Source organism: Pomacea canaliculata, linkage group LG2, assembly GCF_003073045.1.
Source record: "Pomacea canaliculata isolate SZHN2017 linkage group LG2, ASM307304v1, whole genome shotgun sequence".
Classification (NCBI taxonomy): domain Eukaryota; kingdom Metazoa; phylum Mollusca; class Gastropoda; order Architaenioglossa; family Ampullariidae; genus Pomacea; species Pomacea canaliculata.
In genome coordinates, this window is record NC_037591.1 from 3,117,561 (window position 1) to 3,144,300 (window position 26,740).

At 40.6% G+C, this 26,740-nt stretch overlaps 3 protein-coding genes across 4 annotated transcripts in view; all 3 read left to right on the plus strand.

The window, feature by feature from the left end:
* The window catches only part of LOC112557718 (chordin-like), a 54,528-nt gene extending 44,552 nt beyond the window's left edge, over positions 1-9,976 (plus strand). For both annotated transcript variants that reach the window (XM_025227718.1, XM_025227721.1), the window contains exons 4-14: positions 473-565; positions 1,834-1,954; positions 2,774-2,873; positions 3,822-3,963; positions 6,011-6,136; positions 7,029-7,108; positions 7,685-7,826; positions 8,475-8,581; positions 8,993-9,137; positions 9,391-9,547; positions 9,843-9,976. In XM_025227718.1, the coding sequence (XP_025083503.1) occupies positions 473-565; positions 1,834-1,954; positions 2,774-2,873; positions 3,822-3,963; positions 6,011-6,136; positions 7,029-7,108; positions 7,685-7,826; positions 8,475-8,581; positions 8,993-9,137; positions 9,391-9,539 (1,205 nt within the window). In that variant the 3' untranslated portion in view covers positions 9,540-9,547; positions 9,843-9,976. The remainder of the gene's footprint in view (positions 1-472; positions 566-1,833; positions 1,955-2,773; positions 2,874-3,821; positions 3,964-6,010; positions 6,137-7,028; positions 7,109-7,684; positions 7,827-8,474; positions 8,582-8,992; positions 9,138-9,390; positions 9,548-9,842) is intronic.
* On the plus strand, positions 9,908-18,893 carry LOC112557524 (chordin-like). The gene is made up of 13 exons (XM_025227438.1): positions 9,908-10,093; positions 10,357-10,438; positions 10,796-10,981; positions 11,138-11,233; positions 11,645-11,766; positions 12,188-12,290; positions 13,189-13,251; positions 13,553-13,650; positions 14,115-14,208; positions 14,603-14,647; positions 14,994-15,091; positions 15,426-15,510; positions 16,256-18,893. Exons 1-13 carry the CDS (start codon positions 9,908-9,910, stop codon positions 16,357-16,359), a joined length of 1,362 nt encoding a protein of 453 aa, XP_025083223.1. The 3' UTR covers positions 16,360-18,893.
* A 1,528-nt stretch (positions 18,894-20,421) lies between these two features.
* On the plus strand, positions 20,422-25,463 carry LOC112557549. The gene is made up of 3 exons (XM_025227489.1): positions 20,422-20,868; positions 22,644-22,896; positions 23,303-25,463. Exons 1-3 carry the CDS (start codon positions 20,579-20,581, stop codon positions 23,879-23,881), a joined length of 1,122 nt encoding a protein of 373 aa, XP_025083274.1. The 5' UTR covers positions 20,422-20,578; the 3' UTR covers positions 23,882-25,463.
* The last annotated feature ends 1,277 nt before the right edge of the window (positions 25,464-26,740 follow it).

The following is a 26,740-nucleotide window of genomic DNA, read 5'->3' on the forward strand; positions in this document are numbered from 1 at the left end:
TGTGGATCATTTTGTCAAGTAGGTAGTCGCTTTTGATGTTTCATAAAGTTACCCTTTCAGTTTAAATTATTAATTTCTCTTAGTAGTATTTCAAATTAAATTTTCTAATGATGATTTAATATTTAACTCACAGTTTGAATTAAATGTATAGAAATGCCAGAGGTAACCAAAGGGAAGGAAAACAAATAAATTAAAATATCCACAAACCTAGCACGGCACAGGTGAGTAAGATTGTGAGGGAATTCTAGGAGTAAGATGAAAGCGTTAGAACAAAGAGAAAAGCATAAACCATTGTCACTGATATGATTAAGTGGAAACAATGGAGAAAAAGGATGATGTTTAGCAGGGCAATACTCGGTGGGGATCGTGTGAACAAATGAGTTAGAATAATGCTGGATGACCATCACTAATAAAGAGATGTAGCCAAATTTTGAACAAATGTACCCATGCTTTCAATCTTTGACTTTTCCAGAAAATGACTTTGAGACCAACTTCACATTCCGACCCAAGGGGAAAGTCACAGGACTTTACAGCGAGGACCAGCAGCACTATCATAAGGTCAACGGTAAGTGAAGACGGGTGGGACGCCAGAGGTTTCATGCTTCGTGAGTCTTTGCCATCATTTGTACCTGCCACATCGTCTAGGGACCATTTGCCGAGATGTCGTCTGCTTAATTGTTACAGACGCTCTCTTTTTACATCTTGAAAGCTTGAAAAATAGGGTTTGGGCTGCCACACTGCGCTCTGCCCTCAGCAGACTTCACCGCCATTTGTCACACATTACTACCTACGAGTTGGACATATTGGTATCATTAGCAGGAGCTGGATGTCCCACCCAAGTAATTTATTGAAAGGACACAGATTTTTGCCACGCTGCCAACATGTAGAAGCATTATTACATGTATGTCTTTATCTCATTATCAAAAGTGGGATCAGTATGAAAATATTCATGAGTGAAAAATATTGTGGGAAACAATAGTCTGCAATGACCACTGCCATGGGCAGAGAAAGAATCTCTTCGTCCACCAATATCAATAAAACCCAGTGGCGGCCCATGATATTCTCATTACGGCAGAACATAATAATCTCATTAAAAACTATACTACTACATATAGCTTACTGCTCCGATTCTAGCAACATTTTAACAAGACGCAATATTTTTCAACTCATTGCCATCAGCTGTCTTGTTTTCTCTTATGTTTTATATTCAATATAAATATACATATTGGTGTGGCGGCCCCTGGTATTTGGCGGCCCTGTACAGGTGCACAGTTTGTACATGCCTAACACTGCCCCTGCCACTGAAATGAGTACATACTCTCTGACATTTAGATTTTTTTATTTTTAGTTTTATTTATTTCTGTTTCGTTTCTGACATTGTTTCATTGAACAGTTTTATCATTTGTTCGAGCGTTTTAATTTTGCTTTAATTTCATTTTCAGAGACATCTTACTATATATATTCAATTTTTAAGTTTGTTTTGTTTACATACATTGATGTTATTAGTCTGTACATGTTTTTAAAAAATTATCTTTACATTTTCATTTAAATGATGAACAAATTTATTCCTCTGTCATTCCACTGAAAACGTACTTTACGACATTAAGATTTTAGAATATAAAATTAAATTATATAATTAGAAATCTAATTATTAATTATAAATTTTTTAGTAAATGTGCAAAATTTGTAACTTTTCCTTGTTATTAGTTACGATTAAATACATTTACCTATGTCTTTCTTATGCTTCTTATTTTAATTTTTTATTAAACGCGATTATAAATTGACATTTCTTAAACGAATTTACTTTCATTCACGTAAGCTATTTTGTGACAGAATTTCGAGCTCTGTTGACTGGCCGCAATGTCAGGCGTCATCCTGTCAGGACGTCATCGGTTGCCATTATCTACATGACAGTAGAGCGTGGAGAACTTCGGTATGCCGTGAGATATTCCAAGTAAGAAACCAGCCTGCTTACACCTTCACACAGTTATTATACACACACTCTCACACGAATCTTTTAAAATTCTGTTTTTATTACGAAAAACATGTTTGACCGCAAGTCAATGACGCTTAACTTCCACCTCAGCCCTTCCTCACTCCCTCCTTTAGTCCATCCTCGCCCCCCTTTCTCACCTGGACCGCCGAATAACATCCTAGAAGATCAGACCAGACACTTAATGGCGTGTGACAGGATCACATTGTCTCCTTAAAGACATCCGAGAGTTTAAATTTATTTCCGAGTCACCTGGTTGAGGACAAGGACAGAAGAGGATAGTGTTTCCCGACATTTGGTGACTTACCTCCTATCTTTCTTTGTGATACCCGTGTCCAAACATCACTTGCACTCAGAGACCAACACCTTGACATCGGGAATGTCCATGGATACCCTACAGTAATACATGGTCCCACCTCTCCCAACCTGTAGCCTCGACAACGTATAGTCCAGATGAGATAAATCCAGTTTGGGAATAACTTCATTGTACGGAGCTTATTCAATTCATTTAATGAAAGTTTTACTGTTACATGTTTAATTTCACCGTCTCTCGGCTCTTCATAATTTAGAGATTATTCTTAAACCTTTCTCGGAAGAGCAGATCTGGTAAATTTTCCACATCTTGCAAGTTCGTTAATTATATTTGTTAACTATTCTGTAGTTTACAGTCTTTGGAAGGAAACGATTTAACAGCCGCATGTTCTTCATCCACCAGAAATGTAAAACGTGTGAAGACATTTCTTTCATTTTATGAACGAATCTTTTTACACTGTGCTGCAGACTCGACGGCCCCAAGTTTCTACAAATCACCGACGTCAATGGAAAAGTGATCTTCGAGAAACCAATCGAGAAGCCCCGACATCAGAAGGGCGGGAGGAAGGTAGGCGGTCTCCTCTTTGTCGTCGTCTGTCATGCAGTCTTTTGTCTGCTGTCGTCTCCCATCGCCTGGGACCATGTCGGCGATGTCGACAGCAAACCTGAGTGTGAAGCCTAGCCCTAAAAGTCACTTCTACACAAAGGCGAAGCTCATGTTCGCCTTAAATTTCTCTATTCGTGCGTGAAAACCCTCCGGTCCTTGGACTGGTTTGTCAGCAATAAATAAAACTTAGTACTTAGTGCTACCTACAGGAGAGGCAGACGTGTCTTTATTTTACTATTTTCGTGATGTCAGAGGTCAGCTAGGCATGTGTTTGTCCTGTTTATGTGATGCATTGTTTTCAGCAGAAATAAATCTTTGCGCTTGAGGATGTGTTGAAAAGTCGACAAGATGAGGGGAGGATGTTCACGGCGCTGTTTCGCAGCATGTGGCCATGGATGACGCTCCGGCTCCGTTCCCTTTTCCCCCACTTTGCGAGGAGCGGGTTATCTTATCCTGGCTGCCCGATTTGCTCCCCTCTCTATCAGCGCCTTGACACTTGGCTAAGTCCGCTGTAAAAGCTTATGTTTGTATCATGCACGCCATCGCGTCACGTGACGAAATGCGCCATGTTCTGTCGCGCATCATTACTCGCCCTATCAGCACCACGAAGAACAAGAGATTTTCTTCTTCTTTTTTCTTTTAAGGGACCAGACCTACAGTTCTGTGGAGAGTGTTTTAAAATCGTGGTATCGTGTTGTAGGCTAAAAAGTTTGAGCTACTGTGCCGGAAATCTCTTTAAAATAGATTGTCAGCCGCTGTTTGTAGATGCAGGTGAGCGAAGCTGGTCTGGCATGGCATGTTGGACACACGTTCGTTCCCAGCATCTTATCCACTGTTGGGAGTCAGCGTGTTCCCAAAGTGAGGGCAGCACCCATTTATCTAACAGATTTGAACCTTTTTTTTCTACAGTTGTGTGGCGTGTGGCAAAAGATCCCAACGGTGTATTTGCAGTACTTCCGGCAGGAGCGGCTTTTTGCCGTCATTACGGCCTCCAAGTACCCGGATGGACTGGTGGCTGGCCGCATTGTCCCTAACGACATGACTGCTACGGGTAGGTTTGCAAACAATATTTTAAAAAGACTGCTGCTTAGAATGAATGATTTTATTTACTTTGTTCTAAGAATCTTTCAAAATATTCGAGAGTGTGGAATTCTTGAGAGAGAAGGAAGCAGAAGTACCAAGCTACGTTTTGCTGGAAAAGTGACGGTTTTTACACACACACTGTGGAACTTGAATTTAAGTCTTTGACGTCTAGCAGCTTTCTGCCAACAGATAATATATATAGTCTGGTACAGACCAGACCTCAATTCAAACCCCAACCGACTATTTGCTTCATCCCCAGTTTCTTTCAAAATTTAAAGATTACTGGAGTTACTGGGTTACTGGAGGTCAATTGCCGTTTGTCTTGTTTCCTTATTTGGGAATCGATCACCTTCGTTATTCCAACTGCTGACTGTTTGACGAGAAGCGCCACAGGGAGTCGCATTCGCTTCTTTTTTATTTATTTTTTTGAAAACTGCAGCTGCTTGAATGTGGCGACTGTCGACGAGCACACAGACGCTGCGGCCCGTGTTTAGGGCCAGGGGCCAGGGTTCCCTGGCGGGTCATTAGAGGTCTTGGTGTGGAGCACGGACAGGTATTTGCACACCATTGATCTCGTGGATTAGCACGCCACAAGCAGCAGTGCGCCGAGTGTGGTCAGCAATTTGTAAGGAAGGCTTCGCAGTGTTTGTCCCCGAGTATGGCGCGAAATTCCTGTCACAACTCCAGATTATATAAATGCCTGTGCTAGCGTTTGCAAGAAATATCAGACGAGAACTTGAGAAAAAAATTAAAAAGCAACGAAAGAAAGGCAAAAAAAAAGAGAAAATAAAAAAAGACAATATACAAATTATTGCGAAACACATACATTGAAACAATAAATAGAAACTTTAAAACCATTTACAATTTTCAAACTACAAGTTTCGAGTTTGTCCCCTTTAAGTGGCGAACTTCAAAATCTTAAATATTTTGCGTATCAAGGATTGATATTCCCACACATACCGATAAGAAAGAAAGAAAAATTATTAGCTCATGATTGCGCAATTACGTGCAAAGCTTTACAAATATTAAGAAAAAATATCGGACCTGAAAGGCGGGACCTCTTTTGTTTAGTCAAATCTCTTTTTAAAGTGAGGGGGAAGGGTGAATAATACAAAACTCAGTAGTGTTCACGCAGCAGCCGATAGAAAGCAGAGTAAGAAAGGACGAAGGAATGAGAGAGAGAGAAGAGAGGTGGAACGTGACAGCCAGGGTACACCGTAGAGTCAAGGGGCAGGCCTTATTTGACAGCTACACAGCGACATGCCCGGAAAACCCAGGGGTCCTCACATGAGCAAACACCGAGCCCATCTGTCCCGCTGAGCGCCGTGCTCTCGCCTCACGTGGGCCGCTCTCGCGAGATTGTGACGACAAGCTTGTACCACCCTTCAGCCATGGCCGACACCGTTACAGTCTAATCCTGCAGGTGGGGGAGGGGATGGGGTTGGATCACTGTATCTGTATCTGTTGAGAAACTGATGTAGGCTAACTCCTTTATACTATATCACAATTTATTCATTTCAACTATTTCCCAATGGTTATTTCTTTGAAAACACGCTCAAATCAGTTTTCTTTAGAGCTAACATTGTAATCTTTAGAACATTGTAATTAATTTTTTCTCAAAGCTTATTAAGGATTTTTGCACACAGAAGTAAGAATATTTGGAACAGCATGACAGCTATTCGCTGTGGCAGCAAACCTCGCCAGATCATGACCAGATCGTGCTTCCAGCACAAAGCAACCAAAGTAAAAAAAAGTTCTGTTCAAATAACTAATAAACCAAATGATCCTCAATACTTGTACTGACAGGTTTACTTAGCGAGCTGAGCATCGTCAGCAGACGATAGTAGTTTAAGACAGGTAGAACGTCTGGTGTAGGACATCCTCAATGCACTACAAGGATTATGACACACGTAATAAATGTTCACCTGTCTTGGAAACTCTTGAAGTTCGAGCACACTGTTCACATAGAAGTGCAGCTTCCCTGAGCTTTCTCTTCTGTTTTGTGTTGTCTACAGAAATCTTCAGCTCTGTTCTCAGCTCGAAGACCTCGGAGGGTATAGGTGGAATGGCATCATTCGAGTTCGACCCCACGACTAACCTCCTGAAGTACGTCATCCACGTCGACAGCCTTGTGAATGCAGGTGAGGCTTACATACCTGGTCTTTTGATGTCGCGTGTTTATTTTATTTGTGTATCTGGTCTGTTCGCCCTTCATGCGTATCTGTTTTTGTGCATCCCCTCTCTTCAGTCGTCATCATCTTTTCTGTTGTCATGTGTCTGCTCTGTGCCTCTTCGCACCTACTGTGTCAGTCTGCTTAGACTTCTTTTCATGGCGATCTGGTCTCAATGTCATCCTTGTTTTCTTATGTCAAAGATGATGCTAAGTACTACTTACCTTCTAGAAGATCGATATTAATTTAAATAATTTCAACCACTGCGATCTTTGGCGCTTTCTTTCGAACCTCAGTTTCATGCTTACTGTGTAAATGTTGTGACATCAGCCTTCTGTGTTGGTGTTATAATAAAAGAGAGTTTGTGTTTGGGTTGCTTTTGTTTTGTTTGTTTTGGTTTGGTTTGGTTTGTTTGGTTTGTTTTTTTTTTGTTTTTTTTTTGTTGCTGTTTTCTTTTTTTTTTTGTATTTTTGCTTATTTTCGAAGTTGGGCCTTGCTCCGCTTTATTCATAGTCTCCTGGGTTAATGTTGGAAGTGGTGGCAGGACTATATGACTCAAGGTAAGAAAGTATGAAGTTCGCTGTCATGGCGAGGTTGAACAGGTTTCTAAATTAATTCCGACATCGCCAGTGACATCGTCATGTTAACGTCGGTAGACGACAGGCGGACAAAATGAGATGACATGGAGAACTGCCGTACAGGAGTCTGAGGGATGTTTATATTTTTGTTAAGTGACTTGTTATCTTGCGCGTACAACAGTGTATTTGCAGATTTGGGTGGAAAAGTCCACAAGTGATTACTTGCAAGATGGCATTTTGATGTGAACTGACGCTGAGTGTTTATGGTGCTTGCAAACCCACAGGTGATGAAGGAGATTACCAGGTGTTGATTGCTAAGAGCTCAAGGGTCCTGCATCAGCAGTCGCTATCTGTTTCTCCTCTGGTAAGTCAAACAAATCATTTTAGCAATGCAATAGTATTTTCAGTGATTATAGACTCAAGCGAAAGAACCACCGCCCCCTATTCACCACTACAAAAGTTACACTTTCAGAGTATCATAAAATGCTCTGGTTATTTGTTATTCTCTAAAACACACAAACACAAAACACACACATGCGCGCAAGTACAATCGCGTTCACTCGTTCAAACTATATTTCAAGGTGGAATTAGTTGCCGTACTTGCCCGATATTGAGCCAGAGTAAGAAGGAATCTTCAGAAGAGTTCCCTCTAACACTCTAAAGGACAGGATGTGACGGTACACGTCACTGAATACAATCTTCTGTTGCACGCGAGTCCTCCTCCTCCTCCTCCTCCTCCTTTGGAGTTTGTCGGGATCAAATGCAAGGGATACGTGTTGAATATAATACACTGCAAACATTTGTAAATATCATATAGTGATGGGGTGCCTGGATATAATTATATATATCATTTGTAAGTACCTTGAAGGGGTCGGGTATGTGGATGAGTGTTGTGAGGAGTCTCGGGGATATCTTACTGTTGTCCTGTGTTTCTCGTTAGACAACCAAGCTGGCTGGAACTTGGAAAATGTCCAAGAAGAAAGAGCGGAATCAGTTAGCACGGGGACGACTGCGAGTGCGTGTAGTCTCCCACAATGGTGCCGCTATCTCTGGAATCGTACAGCCCCGGCTTACCTGTGAAGGTAAATATTTTCTGCTAGACTCTCGTGCACCTGTGTACCTGGTCTTCTTACGGTACCATTATTCATTAATTTGTTAAAATACTTTTTAAATATTCTGAGTAAAAATAAATTTTATCAGACTTATCAACAGTTAAGTATTATTTAGTCATTTATGTCCTATAGATATGGCGCAACAAAAACAGTGGAACTCCCTCCCTTCCATATTATACCCGCTCATTCGCACTTTCTTTGTATTTGGCGATGTTTGAGTAAATTTGACATTTCTGATCTTACTTCCTATCACAATAAAGTAAAAACATAATTTTCCAAATTCACGAGGAAGTGGTCCTACCACAGTGAGAACGATTATAACATGTTATTACGTAGGTAAAGAAGTCCGCACTCGCAACTCTTGCTATTTTTGTCTTAAATCAACACTTTATAGAACTTTCTTGTCTTTGTCTGAAAGTTTGTTTTATTTAACTAATCTTTAGGTGTTTTAAAATATTTTTTTCCGAGCACTGATACTTCTGAATTATCAAATGTCGTCCCAGGGTAGTAGGTCATTGGCGTCATCATTACGTACACTGGTCTGGGCATGCGTCCAGAGTGGATATGAAGTGATCGCAATCTTAACCTCTTCAACATCATTTTTCTTTATTTTTTCAGCTTTTCAAGCTGTTTTATCTGGCTCAAACGCGTTGGAGACTCACAATGCTGTATCAGCAGGTTCAGCAATTGTGGATCTGACAGAGACGGGTGGTCTGGAGTTCAAGGTAAATATTGGTGATAAGTGTTTTAATTCTACATTTCCGGGAAGCTCAAGCGTTACCTGTTCTCTGATCTGATGAACCACTCTTAACATGAAAGTGCAAAGGAAATGTCTGCAGTGCCATGTGTTGAGTCTCGATGATGTGCTTGTCCTCAGCTTAGAGATAAAAGCTTGACGTCATTGGATCTTTATACCCTTACATGCATCCTTGACCGTCGGTGCAAAAATATAGACCTTCAGCTGTTATCAGAAGAACCGCTGAGAGCATCTCAATAAATATGAAACCTCATCTCGCTGCTTCTCGGAAGCTGTGTCGATGCCAGTGTGGACGTCTTTAGAGGTTCAGGATTCAGATATGGTAATTCCAAACAATCACAACAGTAACACTTCGGCTTCGTGAACTTGATGTCCACAGGTTCATGTTGTTGGCCTCAAAAGCCGAGTGAGCAAGATCCGTATAGAGGGCGCTGTGGGGAAAGCGGAAGAAGAATCTCAACGAGCGAATCGTTGCCAATCTTCACGGCAGCTTCTCCGCAGACAATCAGTCCTTCGACGGTTGGGTGAGTGAAGCGACTTTACTATGTGGACAGATGTGTGTAGCGGAATTACTATGTGAACATCTTTATGTGAACACTTTTACTGCCGAGTAGATTGTGTTTGTATCTGTCAGCTTACGTGTTGTGCACGTGATGCGTTTGTGTTTACAACGTTCGTGTTTTTACTATATTGACAATGTTTACCCGAGAAAAAGATTGCTAGCAACATGTAAATGTACATTCAAATTTCATTGAAGTCTTTGTTTTCGTTTTTTAGACGAATGGAACTTACAAGAAACTCGACGCCAAGGACATCTACAACCTTCTGAACAACCGCTTGTACATCAATGTGGCAACACGGAGTCATCGGGTCAGCGAACTGAGGGGTCGGTTGGTACCTGTCCCCTTCAGCAGCCAGCGTCCTGAACTAACTCGTAAGATGTGCTCCACTCGCACCTGTCATACTTTTCTCTAGCTTTACTAAAATCTACAAGCGAACTCTCGTGTGAGTCTGCGTAATTGTTTTAAATTTGAAATGTAACGAGATAGTTAAAAAAATCAAAAGCGTCTAACACTAATCGTTCGTTTAAAGATATTTTTAAAAAAAATTCTTTTCCTTGAAGTAGCTGCTGAACGACATTCTCATGTTATCTCGCCGCCATTAGAAATGGTTGTGGTGAGTTCTAGAGTCACTGTGAGTAGCGTTCAGTGTTGTGTCTGTGACGTCAGCTCCGGCAGTGCTGCAGCCCGTGAGTGCGGAGGCAGGAGGAGGTGCGGCACACGCCTGGTTGTCGATGGACGTCGGGTGCCTCCTGCGTTACGAGGCTGTGGTGGCCCGGGTGGGCACCAACAACGAGGTGGAGGACGTCAGCGGCTCCTTCGGCGTGGTGCTGGGCAGCCTCGACAACCGCCTGCAGAAGATAGTGCTGCTCGGCCCCTCAGTCGGCCATGTCGTCTCCAGCACCTTCGAGTACAACATTGTGAGTAGACCACCCTGGGTACAGTTGTGCTCTCTAATATTTTGTGCACATCAAACGCGGTGAATAAATAAAATTAAAAATCCTCCTTTGTTTATGAAATTCAAGCTGAGTAAATAAATTTACATAGTGGCGATGTTGGGATGAAAGTTTGGCGACGTAAAATTATGTGTTGTGTCAAGTCTTAACTGATTCAAGTACAATATTGAGAGTGTTGTAAACTCACGGATCTGAAGAATTACTGACATACAACATTTATATTTCAGTCTAGCGGAAGCGTTGCTAACCTCACAGAAGGGATGTTTCATGACCTCGACAAGGGTCGTGCCTTCTTACAAATAAACAGCGGTCCGGACAGCAAGGCCATTTTCAGAGGAAATGTAAGCGAAGCACCCAACCCCTACATTGTGCGGTAGCAACATATTTAGTAGAATTACCGGAAACGGGAAGCAATTGTTTTTCATTCTCAAACAGACAAATCTTTTTTCATATCATGATTGTTTCCCTCGACCTTTGGAGTAGATGCTTAATGTGTAAGGTGAAAAGTGTGACATGTAGTCACATAATTTTTCAACCATTGTTCCTGCACACTTTTCGTTTGGCCAATCTCGTGCGTACGCCTCTGACGCACTAAAAAAGTCAAGTGCCTAAGCTGATTTTTAATTTGAGTTGACTTACCTTTACTTGCCCAACCCTGACCGACAGGTGAGTCTGCCCAACACCTGCTGGCAGTATGCCCAGGACCTGGAGTCGACGGTGGCCGTGGACGAACAGAGGCTGTCAGAAGGCGACGGTCCCTCCCTCCGCTGCTACTTCGAGGGGACGTTCTACGACGTGGGCGACAGCTGGCTGCCCGACATCAACGCCACGTGCAACACGTGCAGCTGCATGGTAAGCAGTCACGTGACCTTAACTAGTCGTCACAGAATAATACTATTTGCTATCAATAGTATTAGATGATTTTGTAAAACACCAACCAGTGTCATACTTTGATGTGCGCCTACTGACTGACAAATTATGTGGTTTTTATTTTTCATGCGATTACAGCAAAAGGGAAAGTGGTTTGTCACGCTGTGATCTGTCCGCGGCTCACCTGCAGAAATCCAATCAAACTGGATTCTGAATGCTGCCCCACCTGTCCAGGTACGAAGAGACATTTCAAACAGCTGTAGCTTGCTTTGCACATCCAGGTTAAAGACTAGGACAAGTCAATCGGACAAAAAGTAATACCTCAGCTTTCTAATTTTTGTGCTTCTACAGCAGAAACACGGGAAAGTTTTTTAAATTAAAATATTCAAAATAAAAATCATTTTAAAGATGCGTAAATGTCTTAATTTTAAGTAAACCAGTCTATATAAGCTGAATAAAATAAAACTTGAAGATTTGGCATTTAGCACGAAGTTCTTATAAATCGAATTGGTTCTTATCAATACTTCTTACCGCAGTCATGTGGCTAAAAGTGTTTTAGTTTATTCCAATGTCATAACCGCGAAAACAAACCCTTGACTTAAATGCAACGTATTGTTGAGCCGTAACATATTCTCGACTTTCAAGATGAATCATGGTCTGGAACATGTACCTTGGGAAAGGACCCTCGTCAGTACCCACTACAAAGAAGCTGGCACCCGTTTCTTCCTCTGTCAGGGTTTGCTAAGTGCGTCACATGCACCTGCAAGGTTAGTCTGTGCACATATACCTTTCTGTCCTTCCATATAACTTCACATAAATACATGCACATCGTATTAAGTTAATTATCATTATTACCGTCTGTATAATGTCACATAAATGCATCCACATTACATGAAGGTACTTATGACCGTCTGTCATTTTTTCATTTCTATCGTCTAATTAAAGACTGTCACAATACCCATTCTTTGTAGAATTTGAGTTAGGCATGCAAACCTGTAATTTTGTACCTGCTAAAATGTTTATACGTTTGAAAACAAAAGAAGGTATGTCTATATTAATCTCAAGACTAAGTGGTTGGATCAGAACCGTAATGTTAGTTTGCTGTCTTTGTGTCATTCAAATGCTCTATTTAATTAGGTTTTCATTAGCAGCACTTGTAGCAGTGTTAGTATTGGGTTTCTTCTTCAGAGTCACAAGAATCCTATATGTAGTCGCCTGGAGTGCCCCAAACTCAACTGCCCCGGCAGAGAGTTGGTCAAGTCTCCAGAGGATTGCTGCCCCGTCTGTGGACGTGAGTTCTGTTCATTTCCATCTTTCGCAGGGCCTTTATTTTCTACACAGTTTGGTAGTTAGCACTGGGGATATAAAATGTCTTAGTGGAATTCACAGTTTTACACTTCCCTAAAAATCTGAGCAACCATCCTCTACTTTTCTAGCCATAGGACGTTTCCACGAAGGTGTAGACATGATGCCCGTGACTTCACGATGGTTACCTGTCCGTCCTCAAGGCTACAGCGCATGTTAATTAGAGATGTTCCAGGTTCAAATACATCATGGTTTATATCTCTTTTTGTGCACTAGTGCTGATGTTCACATTTGAGTCTGTCTTCAGATGTGCTCCCTAAAAGAAAAGAATTTATTAAAAATTAGTATCAGCGAATTATCAAGAATTATTTTTTATTTATTTAAAGCCTGTCTCCTTTAAATAAAAACCCTTTGTCTCTCAAGGTAGGTCAGAATGAGAAACTAAGCTCATAAACAAATCTCAGTTATTTGAAACAAATCTTGTACTCCGCTGGATCATAAAGTGTTGTAGAAAAGTATTTTGGATTTTGCGCCTTAGAGAAAAATACGTCTGATAACTTTTGCGACATCGCAATAATAAAAATTAGTTATAGTGAATAGAAAAGGTTTCACCTTTTTGAAACCTTTTCTAAGCTAAGAAGCTAACCGAAGGTCCCTTTTCAGGAAGGAAACTTTATGGAGGTAGTGTATTAAGACGAAGTGCAAAAGGCAACAGTCTCAGATCTCTCGTTTTTAAGACTCGTTGGTCTCTACTGATGGTGAGGGACGGCCATGGGGTCTCCTAGGATACTGTCCTACGTGACCCATAACTAAATCACTTATCTGAGTTTGTTTACACGTTGTTTGAAGACTTTTACTTCAGTGTTTACCGTTTTGACTGACAGGACCTGTGCAGTCCGATCGTACGACCTTCGACACTCCGCAGCTGGACATCAACATGGAGAGAGGTAAGACAAAGCTGAGAGCATCACTCGTGTATGTCATGTTATGTTTGGGGTGTGTTCTGTCCTAGTACATAAAAAGAAGCAACGACATACCGATTGCATCGCTGCTTACACGGTAAGAAAGCGGGAACTAGAAACCTCAAGTAACTGCAATATTTTGGCATTATATTTGCTTTTTGATAACAAAACCAAACCTGAAGGGAAACACGAAGAACAACGTTACAGTTGTCAAGTACGAGAATTTAGGTATGGCTGCTCAATGTATACAATCTAGGTTCTCAGCAACAACCTCTGCTGGTTGCAGCTTGTAACTTCATGGGAGAGTGGAAAGCAGACGGAGATTCTTGGCATCCACGGGTCAAGCCTTTCGGGTACATGAAGTGCTTCCTGTGCACCTGTAAGGTGAGCTCACTTCTTTGATGTTCAACTTTGGGAATCCCCGGACTTCTGTTATGATTCAGTTTTTCTAAGATTCTCTATGATTCTCCGATATCTTTAGACATAGATGTCTCAAACTTGTTTCTTCGTGACCTTTGACATTATGCCTGGAACTGTGCTATCTGTAATCTATAACCTCTGAACCGATAAATAACATTCAAAAACCCACCATTTTAAAAGAGTTTTATGCTATTAAAACTAGCTGAAAATATTTGTTTTCGACTAACACCAAAATTGATGTATATTGTTCTACTTTCCCAACTCAATGTCATTATATTGTAAGCCAACAAAAAAGTGTTGTTAAATCAGTGTTAAATGAGAGTTTATTCTGGCAGGACGAATGCCGACTGCAAGCAAGGACGCAACAATCCTAGCAGGATTGCATTGTTGTAAAATATGTTATTATTATAATGTCTACTCCATTGCAGGCTGGTGAGTTCACCTGCGGTCGCACTCAGTGTCCTGAACTCACCTGCAAAAGGAAAATCCGAAGTTCTCAGTCCTGCTGTGACGAGTGTGACCGTAAGTCCCTGATGCTGATGACAGCTTTCTTGGTTCTCGACTGCCATTCTGCAAATGTTGTCTTTCGAATTAGAAAGTGTCGGGATACTGGTGGAACTGTAATTGGAATGTAAAAGTTTTAACGAGATGAAGGATAGGAAAAAATTGTATCTTGAGAGGCACAGGAATAAACCATTCGTTCAAATTTTCTCCACGTCAACATAAAGGGCAGAAAAAAATCCAGCAGAAAGAACATAACAAATAAATTTCGAGAAATCGCTAAAATTTATAACACTTGCCAAATGTTAGTAATAGTTACAAAATCCACCAATAATACACAACAGACACTGTTTTAATCTTTACGAAGACTTGTTATAAAATCTGCATATAAAGCCTAACATTATGACATTTTCAGCCAACCATCAAGAGGAAGAAGATGCTGACAGCAAAGAGGAAAAAGGTAAAAAAAATAAAATAAAATAAAATAAAAATCCAGTGCGTTAGCTTGTCGGTGGCATGAGTATCCGCCACCAACGTAGTCAGCATCGTCATCTGCTATGTTGTCATTTATTGTTATCATGTTATTATCATTACCCCCCTCCCAATATCTTCCATTTTTGGCTCCTTTTTTTAACAACTACTTCAAGTTTGTGATGTTGGCAATGTACACAATTTCTCACTTCTTACAAACAGAAACACACACAATTTTATCGTGAGTATTTCCTAGCTGACCACCCTTTCTCCATTTCAGTACTTTTTCTCCTTCCATCCCATTGCGAGTATTTAGTAACACTTTACACTTACAGGGTGTACGTTTGGCGGCAAGAGTTACGCTCACCGTGCTAAGTGGCGCCCTCCTGCGGCTCCTACTGGTGACTCAAGGTGCGCCAAGTGCACGTGCAAGGTACGGTATTCACGCCAGCGCCCTCTACTTTCATTCACAGGGAGCTAATTACTAAGAGCGTGATCAGAAGACTGGGAAGAAACATGTCGGACCTGTAGACCTGTAACAGTTACCGCAATAAAAATGAATGAAAGAAAGACTGGTGTATCAAGAGACAACAGGCAAGAATTTGCTTGCGCTCGTGTGAAAGTAGGGGACTACAGAAAATGAAGCAAGAACAAGCTGGGTTTTTTGTGTTTTTTTTTTAACCGCATTAAATGCTCGTCTTCATAATCTTTCTTCCCTGGGACTTGCAGGCGAGACATGTCAATCAGCTCCTGCGTTTGTGTTTCAGGACGGCAAGGTGAGGTGCAAGATCCGCTGCCCCAAGAACTGTGATGGGGACGGCGGTGCCAGCCCGTGTTGTAAACACTGTGAAGGTGAGACCTGGCGCAGTCTCTCGCACGTGCATCCCTTCATCTCACGTTCTCACCTTCATCTCACGTTCTCACCTTCATCTCACGTACTCACCTGCTTGAGGCGCTCTCGCTTTGCACACAATCATGAACACAATGAACGCTTCTCTCCAAATCATTTCACGTGTATGATATTAGTGACCGAGTTTAACAAACCACACCTACACAAATAGTTGATTCATGTCTTTGTGGAAAACGTGGGGACAAACGAGAGGGAGAGGGGCATACAATTAACTCCAAAAATGTTTTTCAACAATCGGGATAGTATGCATGTCACATACATCAGGAATTTTTCAACACACACACACGCAATTAAAAGATCAAAGGGAAGTGTTTCATCTTCCCGACACATTACGTGTTTAAAATAGCAGACAACATAGGTAATGAGCTAGTTTGTAGTAAATCAGGATACACACAGTCCAGCGCAGGAGTCAAGTTCGTGATGAGAACTTGTGTTTCTGACTGCACATCATCATCATCATCATAGCAACAGCAGTAACCGGAAGATAAGTGAGAGGGAGTGGGGTAGATGTCCGATACAGACTTGCCCTCTCTGTAATCGCATGCAGTCAAACAAAGTGCTCGTACTGTTTCCTGTTTGCTTTTCACGAGAAGACAAAAATTGGTAATTAATAAAATAATACTATTGATGCGCTAGGTATGTTGACAAGCACCACGTTAGTAACGATGTAATCCATTTAATTTCCAGCGGACAAAGAGCGCAGCTCCCGAAAGACAGGAACCGGAGACAAAAAGGCCGCCAAGTCCACCCGAGCACGAGGCAGGAAGAGGAACAAAAGATCCTCCTCTTAACCCTTTCCTTTCTGTCCAGCTCCCCGCCCCTCACTTTCCGAGCGACCCAGATGACTGCCTTGGCCTAGTTCCTTGCCTCCTGTGACCTAGCGGCGACATTCATGTGATGCCAGACATGGGCAAGCGGCAGGCGACAGGCTTTTCGTGTCAAGGGTTACGTCGCTGTCACGTGACACATTGAGGCACCCACTCAGTCCTGAAGACTGATGATGCCAAGATGCTAACCCTGCACCAGGAGCGATCAGCAACCGACAATATCCACTCCACACCATCAATGACTCAAAAAAGCGATGAGAACCAAATATTTTGATACAATGCGCACATAAATTTACTGTTGTCAGTTTTTACTGTCATACAAAAAACTCTAATGTCCCTCTTTTGACAGGATTTTGTTTTCTTATTTGTGTCGCTTAACACTCTCTTCTTGTAACATTTATCATACTGCCTTCCATTACCTGTACATGTTGATTTGCTTACAGTGTACACGTCAGCCTTTTCCTCACGAGACTCTGCCAGTGCCACGGCGCCCTTGAAATCGTTCTTGCTTTTTGTTTTTGTTTGTTTGTTTGTTTGTTTGTTTGTTTGTTTGTTTGTTTGTTTGTTGGTTGGTTGGTTGGTTTTTTTTTGTGTTTTGTTTTTGGACATGTGTGGCAACATGTACACAAATGTTGTCTGTCTTCGCACTTTCCATGCTGCCCTTGATTAAATATTTTCGTCTGTCAGTCGGAAGCTGTGTCTCTTGACTCGAGTCCCTGTCATCAGAGTTCACCTTTTATCAGTCGGTGCCTCAGTCGTCAACTTTGGTGTCATCTATTGTCGAAAGACTAATAGAAAGCAAGACTGTGATGTGAGGTAGGGCGACTGGACACCTGGGACATAGAAAGAGGCAAACACTGTATACTGCGAACTTACAAGTGTTTCCTCAGTCATCTGCCACATTTGCTTTGCGGTGTCATTTCCATATCAAGACAATGTTCACCCTACTGTTCATATTTGTAATCGAATTCGGTGTCTGTAACTGTTAGAGGAGTTGACGCTCTGATATAACTACGCATTAAGAACACCGTAGGAGATTCTATATCGTCTGAGGAAGTTTTGTTGCTTATTGTTTTCAAGTGCAAAAGGAGAAAAATCACAAAGAAAATTCTGAGTCATGGACTGTAAAAGTGTGTTATGGACGAATATGGTGGCTTGACTTTGAAAGGAGATTGTAAAGGTGGCGTCTCTTGTTACAAAGCTGGACTCTTAATCTTGCCAGAAAATAACTATATGATGATGAGGATGAGGATGAGAATAAGGATGTCCGTGTTGGCATAGAAATAAGTAGCAGGCTTAAAATGCAACACGTTTTTGAGGAAAGCATTAGAACTTGATTAAACAGGAAAGGTGCAAGCAAAATTTATCTCTTTAATGAGGTGCAAAAGTCCAAGGTTCCCTTCTCCAGAACTCCATATTAATTTTTCTTTTTTTTTTTCCTTTATTGTTTCTTTCTCTTATATGGCCGAACGTATAAGTGGAGCCAGAGATTGCAATCCTAGACTTTAAGGGGAATGTTTGAATGTTTCAAGTAATGTTTGAAAAATATCCCTAAGAATATTTAGTAAATGGAATAGTATCAATGTACTTTTGATGTACTTGGATTTCGCAATGTTTTATTACGCATTTGAGATGTATGTTGCTCGCATATACAGTGCAACTGCCATTCGCTACAGCATTCTAGGGATGTGCCTCAGTACCTTGCAACCGTTATCTCATCTGCGTTTTGGTCAAAACTGACAGATAGAAAACCAGTAGAATGGATCCTGTGAATTTTTTCAATCTTCTGATTGAAGCAACTAAGTCACGTGGTTTAAGCATTCCCATACAGTTACGAAAAGCAAAGTTTCATCTTACCTATGAAGGTAACTGCAACCATTCTGCACTCTGGCGAGATCAGTTTGTGGCCGCACTTCTGGACTTGGACCCTGGTGTGTGCTGGTGGTGATGTTTCTGTTATTCTGAAATACAGATCAACATCACCAAGAGGCAGCCAAGGCAGGGGCAGCAAAGGTCGGAGAGCAGAAATTAACTGCTGCTAAAGCCTGTCGAGGAGAGAACTGAGGAAAATCAGGAGCGAAAGGTCTGCATCGTGCTGAGCAAGATGAGTGTCTTCCAGAAGGACATTGGCTGACATCAGAGACAGACATTCTGAGAGCAAGTAGCTTTGTCGGTTGTGTTTGTATGAATAATGTCAGAAGGAGAGGTTTGGGGTAGGGGTGGGTGGGGAGGTACTGCATTTATGACCGAGATGGTTTTGAACCTCTACGTGATCTGTACATATTATGTGATGAGCAATAATTTATCTTCATATACCTGCACATCGTTCCTTATATCAGTTGGCCCAGTTCATCTGCTTGTCTAATGTAATTCTGCCTTGCCCTTTCTTTCTCTTTCTCCCTTCATCTCTCTCTCTTTTCTTTCTGTTCATTTTGTCGTGGTTTTTAAGCATCGTCTTCTTGCTTGTTCTGTGAAAAATAAAAGAAGAATAAAAAGAACTGTGGCGAATATGGTGAACTGCTTGTTTATTTCTTCGCTCAGCATGCAAATGCACGCTCATCTGCAAGCGTGTACGTGTAAGAGAGGAAGTCGTGTGACAGCTATGTGATTGTTTGAACAGTTAGGTCTACGCCAGTTACGTCCAATGTTTGTACGTCACCTATCGAGTCTAGCCATTGTTGCTGTGGATATCTGACGTGGAACTGCCGTCCTTGGAGAGGGTAGCTCCCAAGTACTTGATGCTGCTTACCTCTGATGCTGGTTACCCGTTCGTAGAGATCTCTGCTTTGCCGCGGCCATCGATCATTTGCTCTTGTCAGTGATAGTCTCCATTCCATATGCATTTGAACTGTCTATCAGTCTGTTGGTGAGGCCTTGGAGTTCTTTGTTAGTGCCTGCTAGCAAGTCTATGTCGTCTGCAAAACGTAGGCTGCAGATCGGTCTTCCACCAATGGACATGGAACTATAATGGTCGTGGAGAGCTTCGAGCATAATGTTCTCCAAGGAGATATTAAACAGCACTAGTGATAGGGTACATCCTTGACGTACACCTACTGTGGTGCGAAAGTAAGCTTCTATTTATTTATTTTTATTTTTTTTTTTTTTTTTGGTTGGGGGGGGGGGGGGTAGCAGAACTGTAGTCGTTGAGCGGTTATACAGCGCTTCGATGACTTGAACGAGGCCTTTTTCGATGATGAATAAGGTGAACAGGTGTCACATACACAGTATCCCGAGACGAGATCTGAACCCTGAGCCGCTCACTGCAGTGGTGATAAAGAAGTGTTTTAAAGGGATACTCAAGGCTTGTGATACACTACCGGGCGCCCCGAGCTCTCAGGAGGTACCCATTCTAAAGCTGAGGGTTGGATAGGCTAATGAGCGTCCTTTGGGTTTTGAACATAAAAACTTAATTCTTATTCCTGTGTCATGCACGCAAGAAGCAGACTATAGCCGTAAGACCTATATAGATGTGATACAGATAAATGTCACATCGTACTGCGGAGGATGACAAAGCCTGGACTTCAAGTCAACGGTATCGGGGAGAGCATCCACGTGTAACGTAAGTCTCACGAATACAGTCCCTTGATTGTGATTGTCCTCGGTTGAAAATCGTGTTGGGAGGGAAAGAGTGACCTAACTCTATTGCTGGCAAAGAAATCGCATCTTTACGTATACAAAGTATGATCAGGTTTATTTATTTTATTAATGTACCTCTAGTAATGTTAGTTTGTCTGATTTCCTTATTGGAATTTTGTAGCCTAATCACCTAATGCCTCGTTTTAGGAGTTAACTGGGGGGAAAAAAAAAATCGTCTGCCAGCAGTCCAGTCATACAAGTTCGTGATCCTATGAAATAGTGAAGTCTTTACACATAGCAGACGAACTTCCAGCAGACTTGTTGGAGGGTAAACTGAGGCCTCATCAAGTTATTCACGGACGTGTTGGAGGACAAACTGAGGCCTCATCAAGTCATTCACGCACGTGTTGGAGGCAAACTGAGGCCTCATCAGGTTTTCCTGCAGTGCCGTGAGACTTACCTCCCTTGTGTTGTCTAGTGGCGCTAATGTATTTCCGCTGCTAGCTGGGTGCCTGACAGTGACAAAAATCCATTTAGTCCATAGAGCATCCAACACCGCCAACGGAAAGGAGGTGTGCTCCAGAAAGGCAGGGTAAGGCAGTGCAAGATGACGACTTGCGAACTGCCTTGTATGCCTTTTATGGCTCTTTACATCATTTCTATGCACATCGTCAACAGCAACTCCCGTTCAAGTGCCAATCATTGGAAACTAAACCTGGCGGCTGGGAAAGTAGAACCTGCCACTGAAGAAACAGTTGACTCTGAAGATGAGAAAGTTATGGCTATACTTACTGCCAGCAGAGTCGTTGAGAATGGAGAATGGAAGGTCGAGGGAGTAGAGGGGTCATCGAACTGCAAAAATGCATGCAGGTCAGATGATAACGTTGAAAAAGAACGGTAAGTAGTTGATGCATTGTTATAGTTCATATGCACCTTAAAAACGTAAATTTTGGCACTTTTAGCAGCATTTTAAGTTCCTTTGACATCTTCATTTCATCTTATTACATAATTAGAAGTGGAGAGACAATTATGAGTGAACCGATAAATTAAAATATAGGATACAATAAATGTTCTCATATTGTTTTCAATATGTGCATCTGGTAGTTTACGTTGTTGTGTGGTCAGCAATACATATAATATTTGATTAACTTATGAATCATCTAATTATTATAAAATAGTTAACTCTTTACACATGGGCTTCTTTTCACTATAAAATGTAGTTCAGTATTTTGGTTTAATTACCATAAATATATATATCTCCCAATTAGCACTGTGCATGTGTACATTATTTACATGCCAATGCATGTGGGAACATCTGCATCAAACTGGAAACTCAGTGCATTCAAAAATGCAGATATTTGATATGCATCATATATTTTGTAAACTGTGTCAGCCTGTGGATTATGCTGATTTTTAGAACAGGCTACCAGTTAAGACATTGTTAAGGCTTTGATTAAAAAATTCTTCCAGCCCACCCAGCACCAGTAATCCCTGCCTTCAACGATTTTGGCCTAGACACAGTAAATTACAGTACTCTTAACGGTACCTCTATCCACTATCTTGTGGAACCATTACTTGTACCTACACTTTTAAACATATGCATATTTGTATCTGTTACACATATTTGTTTATTTGCTAAGTGATGTTGCATAAGAAATATCTCTTTTATGATGGCTGCCGCTTTCTTGACAGTCACCAGTCACACACTTGCAGATGCTTTATACATGCACAGCTACAGTGGTTCTGCAGACCAGTTATGGGCTGCACGCATGTCAGTTTGGCTGCGGCTAACAGTCATCATCTGTCAGCAAAGTGATGTTTAAATCGCCAGATATGCTCAGTAGTCCAGCATTGATTTCACACAAGTTTTAATTTTATTGATGCTCAATTGCTTGTTTGCATATAATGCTCGCGTACCAAGTCTTTAAGTCACAAAACAAGCATTGTGTCATTTGATCTCGTCATTTTTTACTCCTTAGTAATGCAGTGTACTTCCTTATTTTAAATTTGTTTGTGTACTTTGCAAAATATGTAATTTTATATTAACTTATAGCTATACTACTGTCACAGAAGTACGCTTATTTTTCAATTGCAATGAAACAAGTGCGGCAATTTAAATTTGAAATTCAAGGTACAGAATGATTTTAGGCCTAGGTGGTCCACCATATTTTTTACTTTAGTAAAGAGGTCCATGGTCCAAAATACTTTGAGAACAGCTGCACTACTATATGTTCACCTATTCAAAAAAAAAAGAGAGAAAATTCCTTACCCTCCACACATGTGCATATCGAGACATACACTATGCATAACCCACAAACATGGATGCACACACATTTGCACTACAGTCACTGCCCACAGAAATCAAGGAGATGCAGTCAGCATTCAGTATTAACCTGTGTAACAGTGGAGTTCAGAGAGGCTACTACTTTACCATCAAAACTGTCTCTCAGGTGAGATGTTATCGCCTGGATATGTCTGAAGCCAACCTAGTGATAGGAGTGCAATTTCTTTTTAATGACCAAGTTAGGTTTTTTTGGTGACAAAAATGGAATGCAGTTTGTCTTTGTAAAAGCTTTCTTTTTTTAATCTGTTTATGTATAGGTTTCACTGTGTGAAGGATATAAGTGACAAAGGCAATCATGTCTCAGAAACCAGTATTCATGTTGTTTCAGAGTTGTGGAAAGAAAGACATCATCCCCAAGTATGAATACATCGTCTTCAAGTGTAAAACACAAAAAAGGACTTACTTGTGGTAAACCTGTCAATTCCACTCAGTATGACCACCTAAGGGGTATAGCCAACAGGCATGAACACCCTCATATCCCAGAGCCAGAGGTGGCCATGATCTTCCGGAAAAAAGGCAGCCGCTCATCAGAAGTGGACCTAAATGATTTAGAGGAAAAACTCTTGAGGCTTAAAAAAGATGTGAGTGTGCTGCTCTTAAGAAAGTGTTTCCTTCCAGAGCTAAGATACATCAACTACAGTAAAATATGTCTGATTTCATTAGTTCTGATGACGCAAGGTTTCTTTCTCAATTTTCCGCCTTCCTGTCACCATCACCCAACTAGGCCTTGTTATCTTCAATTTCTTTGAGATTATCAAAGTATTTTGTATTTTGTTTGTTACTGAGTTACTTGAATTTGCAGGTGCCTGCTGTTTATTGATGAGATTTCTTTCTATTTTAGACTGAACAATTACAAGCCCAACAACATACATATGAGGACATGCATGCATGTATGCACACACACATGTACAACTGTACTCTTTCTCTTAAACAACATAATCTGTTTTCCATCCTTATGTTAAAAGAATGTTTCTTTTCTATCTGCAGAAACCCAAATCAGCACAAGTTCACAATCAAATAGGGAATTTTTGGAGAATCAAAGGCAACACACAGCTTTCAATAGAATGCTTTAGAAAAGCACTGTTACTGTCACCAGACCATCCAGATGTGCTTCTTAACCTAGCTCGTGTTCTCTTCAACCTTCAGTACTTGGACGATGCAATATTCCTCACACGTAGATCGCTGGCAATGCAGTCAACAAAACAGAACACTTGGCTGCAGCATTACACTCTTGGGGAAATTCTCAAAGCCTATGGGCATTATCAAGAGGCTACCATGCACTTTGGGCATGCATTGGAACTGAACCCTGGGTTCCAGCCAGCAATTGCTCACTTGCGTGAAATGGAGGGCACACCCAGTTCGTCAGTGACCCAGTATACATTGTTTATCATACTTTTTTTGGTGCTTGGTGTCCTGTTTGGAGTCATCACTTCTATTGAGGCTAATTTTGAAGACACAGGGGAGGTCGTGAAGACCCAGCGCCATTTCAACCGTGCCATGGCTATGAGATCCATCAAGCTTGGCATTAATCACCGGCTGATCCGAATGCGAAAACTGAATTGCTAGGAACATTGGTCTTTTATAGTGTGTCCCAAACATCCCTCCTCCCCATGTAAAATAATTAAACTATTCTGTAAAAATTTCAGAAACCACCAGAGAGGTATTTGTAGCATGACTGCAGTGTCACCTACCAAACCAAAACAAAAGGGTGGGGGGTCAAAAAGGAATCCTCTATACACTATTGCAAGCTTTCTACTTTAATCGTGACAGTTTGTTTTAAGTGGCAACAACCCACAAAAGATTTACTAAGCACTTTTTTTTTTTAAACTGTGTATCCTGTTTATGGCTTCATGAGGGATCCAATCTTCCAAAATTTAAAAAAAGCTGATGACAAGCCATGACTAACAGTAACACTCAAGAAATTTCCACTTTTAGATTACACGAAAGTTTCATAAACTTTCATTTTTACAACTCTGTATTTAAGAAGATTCGCTTTAAAGTGACTTGAAAAATACAAAACCTTTCAGAAAAAACCAAGACATAAGCCATCATTGTTGAAGAATGGTCTAACCGGTACTGATGTTTTTGATATGTAGAATACACGTTGGTGGTTGCAACATGAGCAGGCGAGTTTAAAACACCTATAGATGCAGCAATTATACTGTTCTCCTGTTTTCAGTAATTTAGTAGCTGCTGGTCTGTATGATAAAATTTTATACACTTACATTCTAGGATGTAAGATAATGGGAAATAAAGTGCTCTGTTTTATGTCTCCTAACCTGAAACACATTGTGTCATCTATTCCTATTTTTTCATCAGAAGATATCTTGGTAACTACATGGCTTGATGGGTGCTTTTGCATTTTCAATTCATTTTGAACTATCTTATTAAAAGAAAATTTATTGTCAGTAAAATCAACAATTATTTTTTTTTTTTAATTGCCATGAATTCTTTCTCCTAAATCTTCTGCCTTGGTATGCAGTTGACAATAGAATATTTTTCCATCTGTCATGAAAGGGTCATGCTTCAAACATCCGACACAGTTCCTAAATTTAATAAAGTACCAGGCAATATGATCTTGGCTAAAGATTTGTTTATGAGCATTAATAAAACAGTCAATTCTGAAGGGCTTTATGGAAAATCATTGTGTTGAGATATTTTCTCATTCTGTTGTCTTTTAGTTTGCTTGTTTTAACTCTTGAGTTGTAGCATGAATTCTTACATTGTCACATTGTAATTCTTAAGCAGTTATTATCCTGTTTCTGTTGGATGGAACTGTATTTAAGATTAGACAGGTTTGTTGTTCTAAAGTTACTTTTTTTTCAATTAACATTTCTAGCAAGCAGAATATTTATCCTCTTATTCTGTTACCCCAGTAGTTCAGTTTTTCAATTGGAATAAGTAAATTGCCATGTATAAAGATATCTGTTATTGACAACTGACTATACAATGTACAATTAGCTGGCTAATTATCAGGAATGCTAAAAGAATAGTCTTTAAATGTTTTTACAGTGATCAGTGCTGTTTGATACGATTTGAGATACAGTTTTACAGTACGCAGTTACGGATAGTCTGTGATATATTTCTTCCATTAATCTTTACATAGCTTGTAATTTAGATCTCAAGGGCCCATTTGTTTGGAAAAAAAGAAATTTAAAATAAAACTCAATTTTCAATGAAGATTTAACTATTTTGTGATTCTACAAACCAGGGAATCAACTGTAGTCAAAGGGTTAGTGCTCTCACTTCTTCACTTTAAAGAGAAGATAGTGGCTTGCCTGGGCCTGTGACTATATGACTTCCTTGCCCATCCAGTTTATGTGTACCTGATTTGTTAGAAACAGTTAAAGGTAGAAGAAAAAGGTTGAGCTCTGACATGCCTCGTCCTGGATGGGTACAAAACTTAGCCTCTTCCCCTACAACTAATTTGCTAAGGAACCTTTCACTTAAACCTTGTGTACACCTAAAGGACATTTGTAGCTGCAGATTTAGAAGGAAAGTTTCTTTCTATGATCAACATATTCCTCTGCAGTTTTCTACAAAATGTTAAATGTTTAGCATTATATTTTATTGCTTTTCCCTGTAAACTAAATGCCATGCAATGTGATTTATATCTGTTTATGGTTGATATAACTTTTAGATCAGTGGCGTTTCTAACCATAGTCTTGTCCTCAGGATATTGATCATGGTAACGATATATCAACCATACAGTAGCAGATCTAGGGACACTTTTTTAACAGAATTATTAATACAATTAAAGATTGAAAGGTGTAAGACAATTACTATACATTAGCATGATTTTCTTTAAGTAGAGCCCTTTCTTTGTGCTTCACAAGTATGAGATGTATTCCACTTCTTCAGCAAAACTTGTAGAACAGTTGTGTAACTCCTATTCAGTAACAACCTATTTTGGTTAGAAATAGTTTGCTTTTTCCTGGGTAAGAACAAATGAAGGGGAAATGTATCTTTTGCCTTCCAAATGTCATTATTTAGTTGACACAGTTTCTGGCATCTAATGCTTAACAGTTTTTGGTTAGTCTATTCAACTTAAGAAACAGTTCGTGAGTTTACATTTCACAGCAGTTGACAGCAGTGGCGACATTTGGGGGTGGCAAGTGGGGCGGCCGCCCAAGGCGCCGTTCTCAAAGGGGCCCCGCGCTTCAGCCCCGAGGTCATCTTTCTGACTTATTGCTAGCTGTGTTAAACAAGTTGTTACAAAAAAATTGACGTTCAGAAAACACTTCTAAGTTCTAATTAAGCAAATTATTGAACCCATGTCTTCACGTTAAACCCGACAATAATAACAAGCAGTTTATTAAGTTATCGTCACCATATTATTTTGCTTTAAGAAAAAACCGCTACTGTCACAAACGGTGGGAAAGGTTACGAACAATTAAAACACTAAAGCCTACCTAACTGTATATA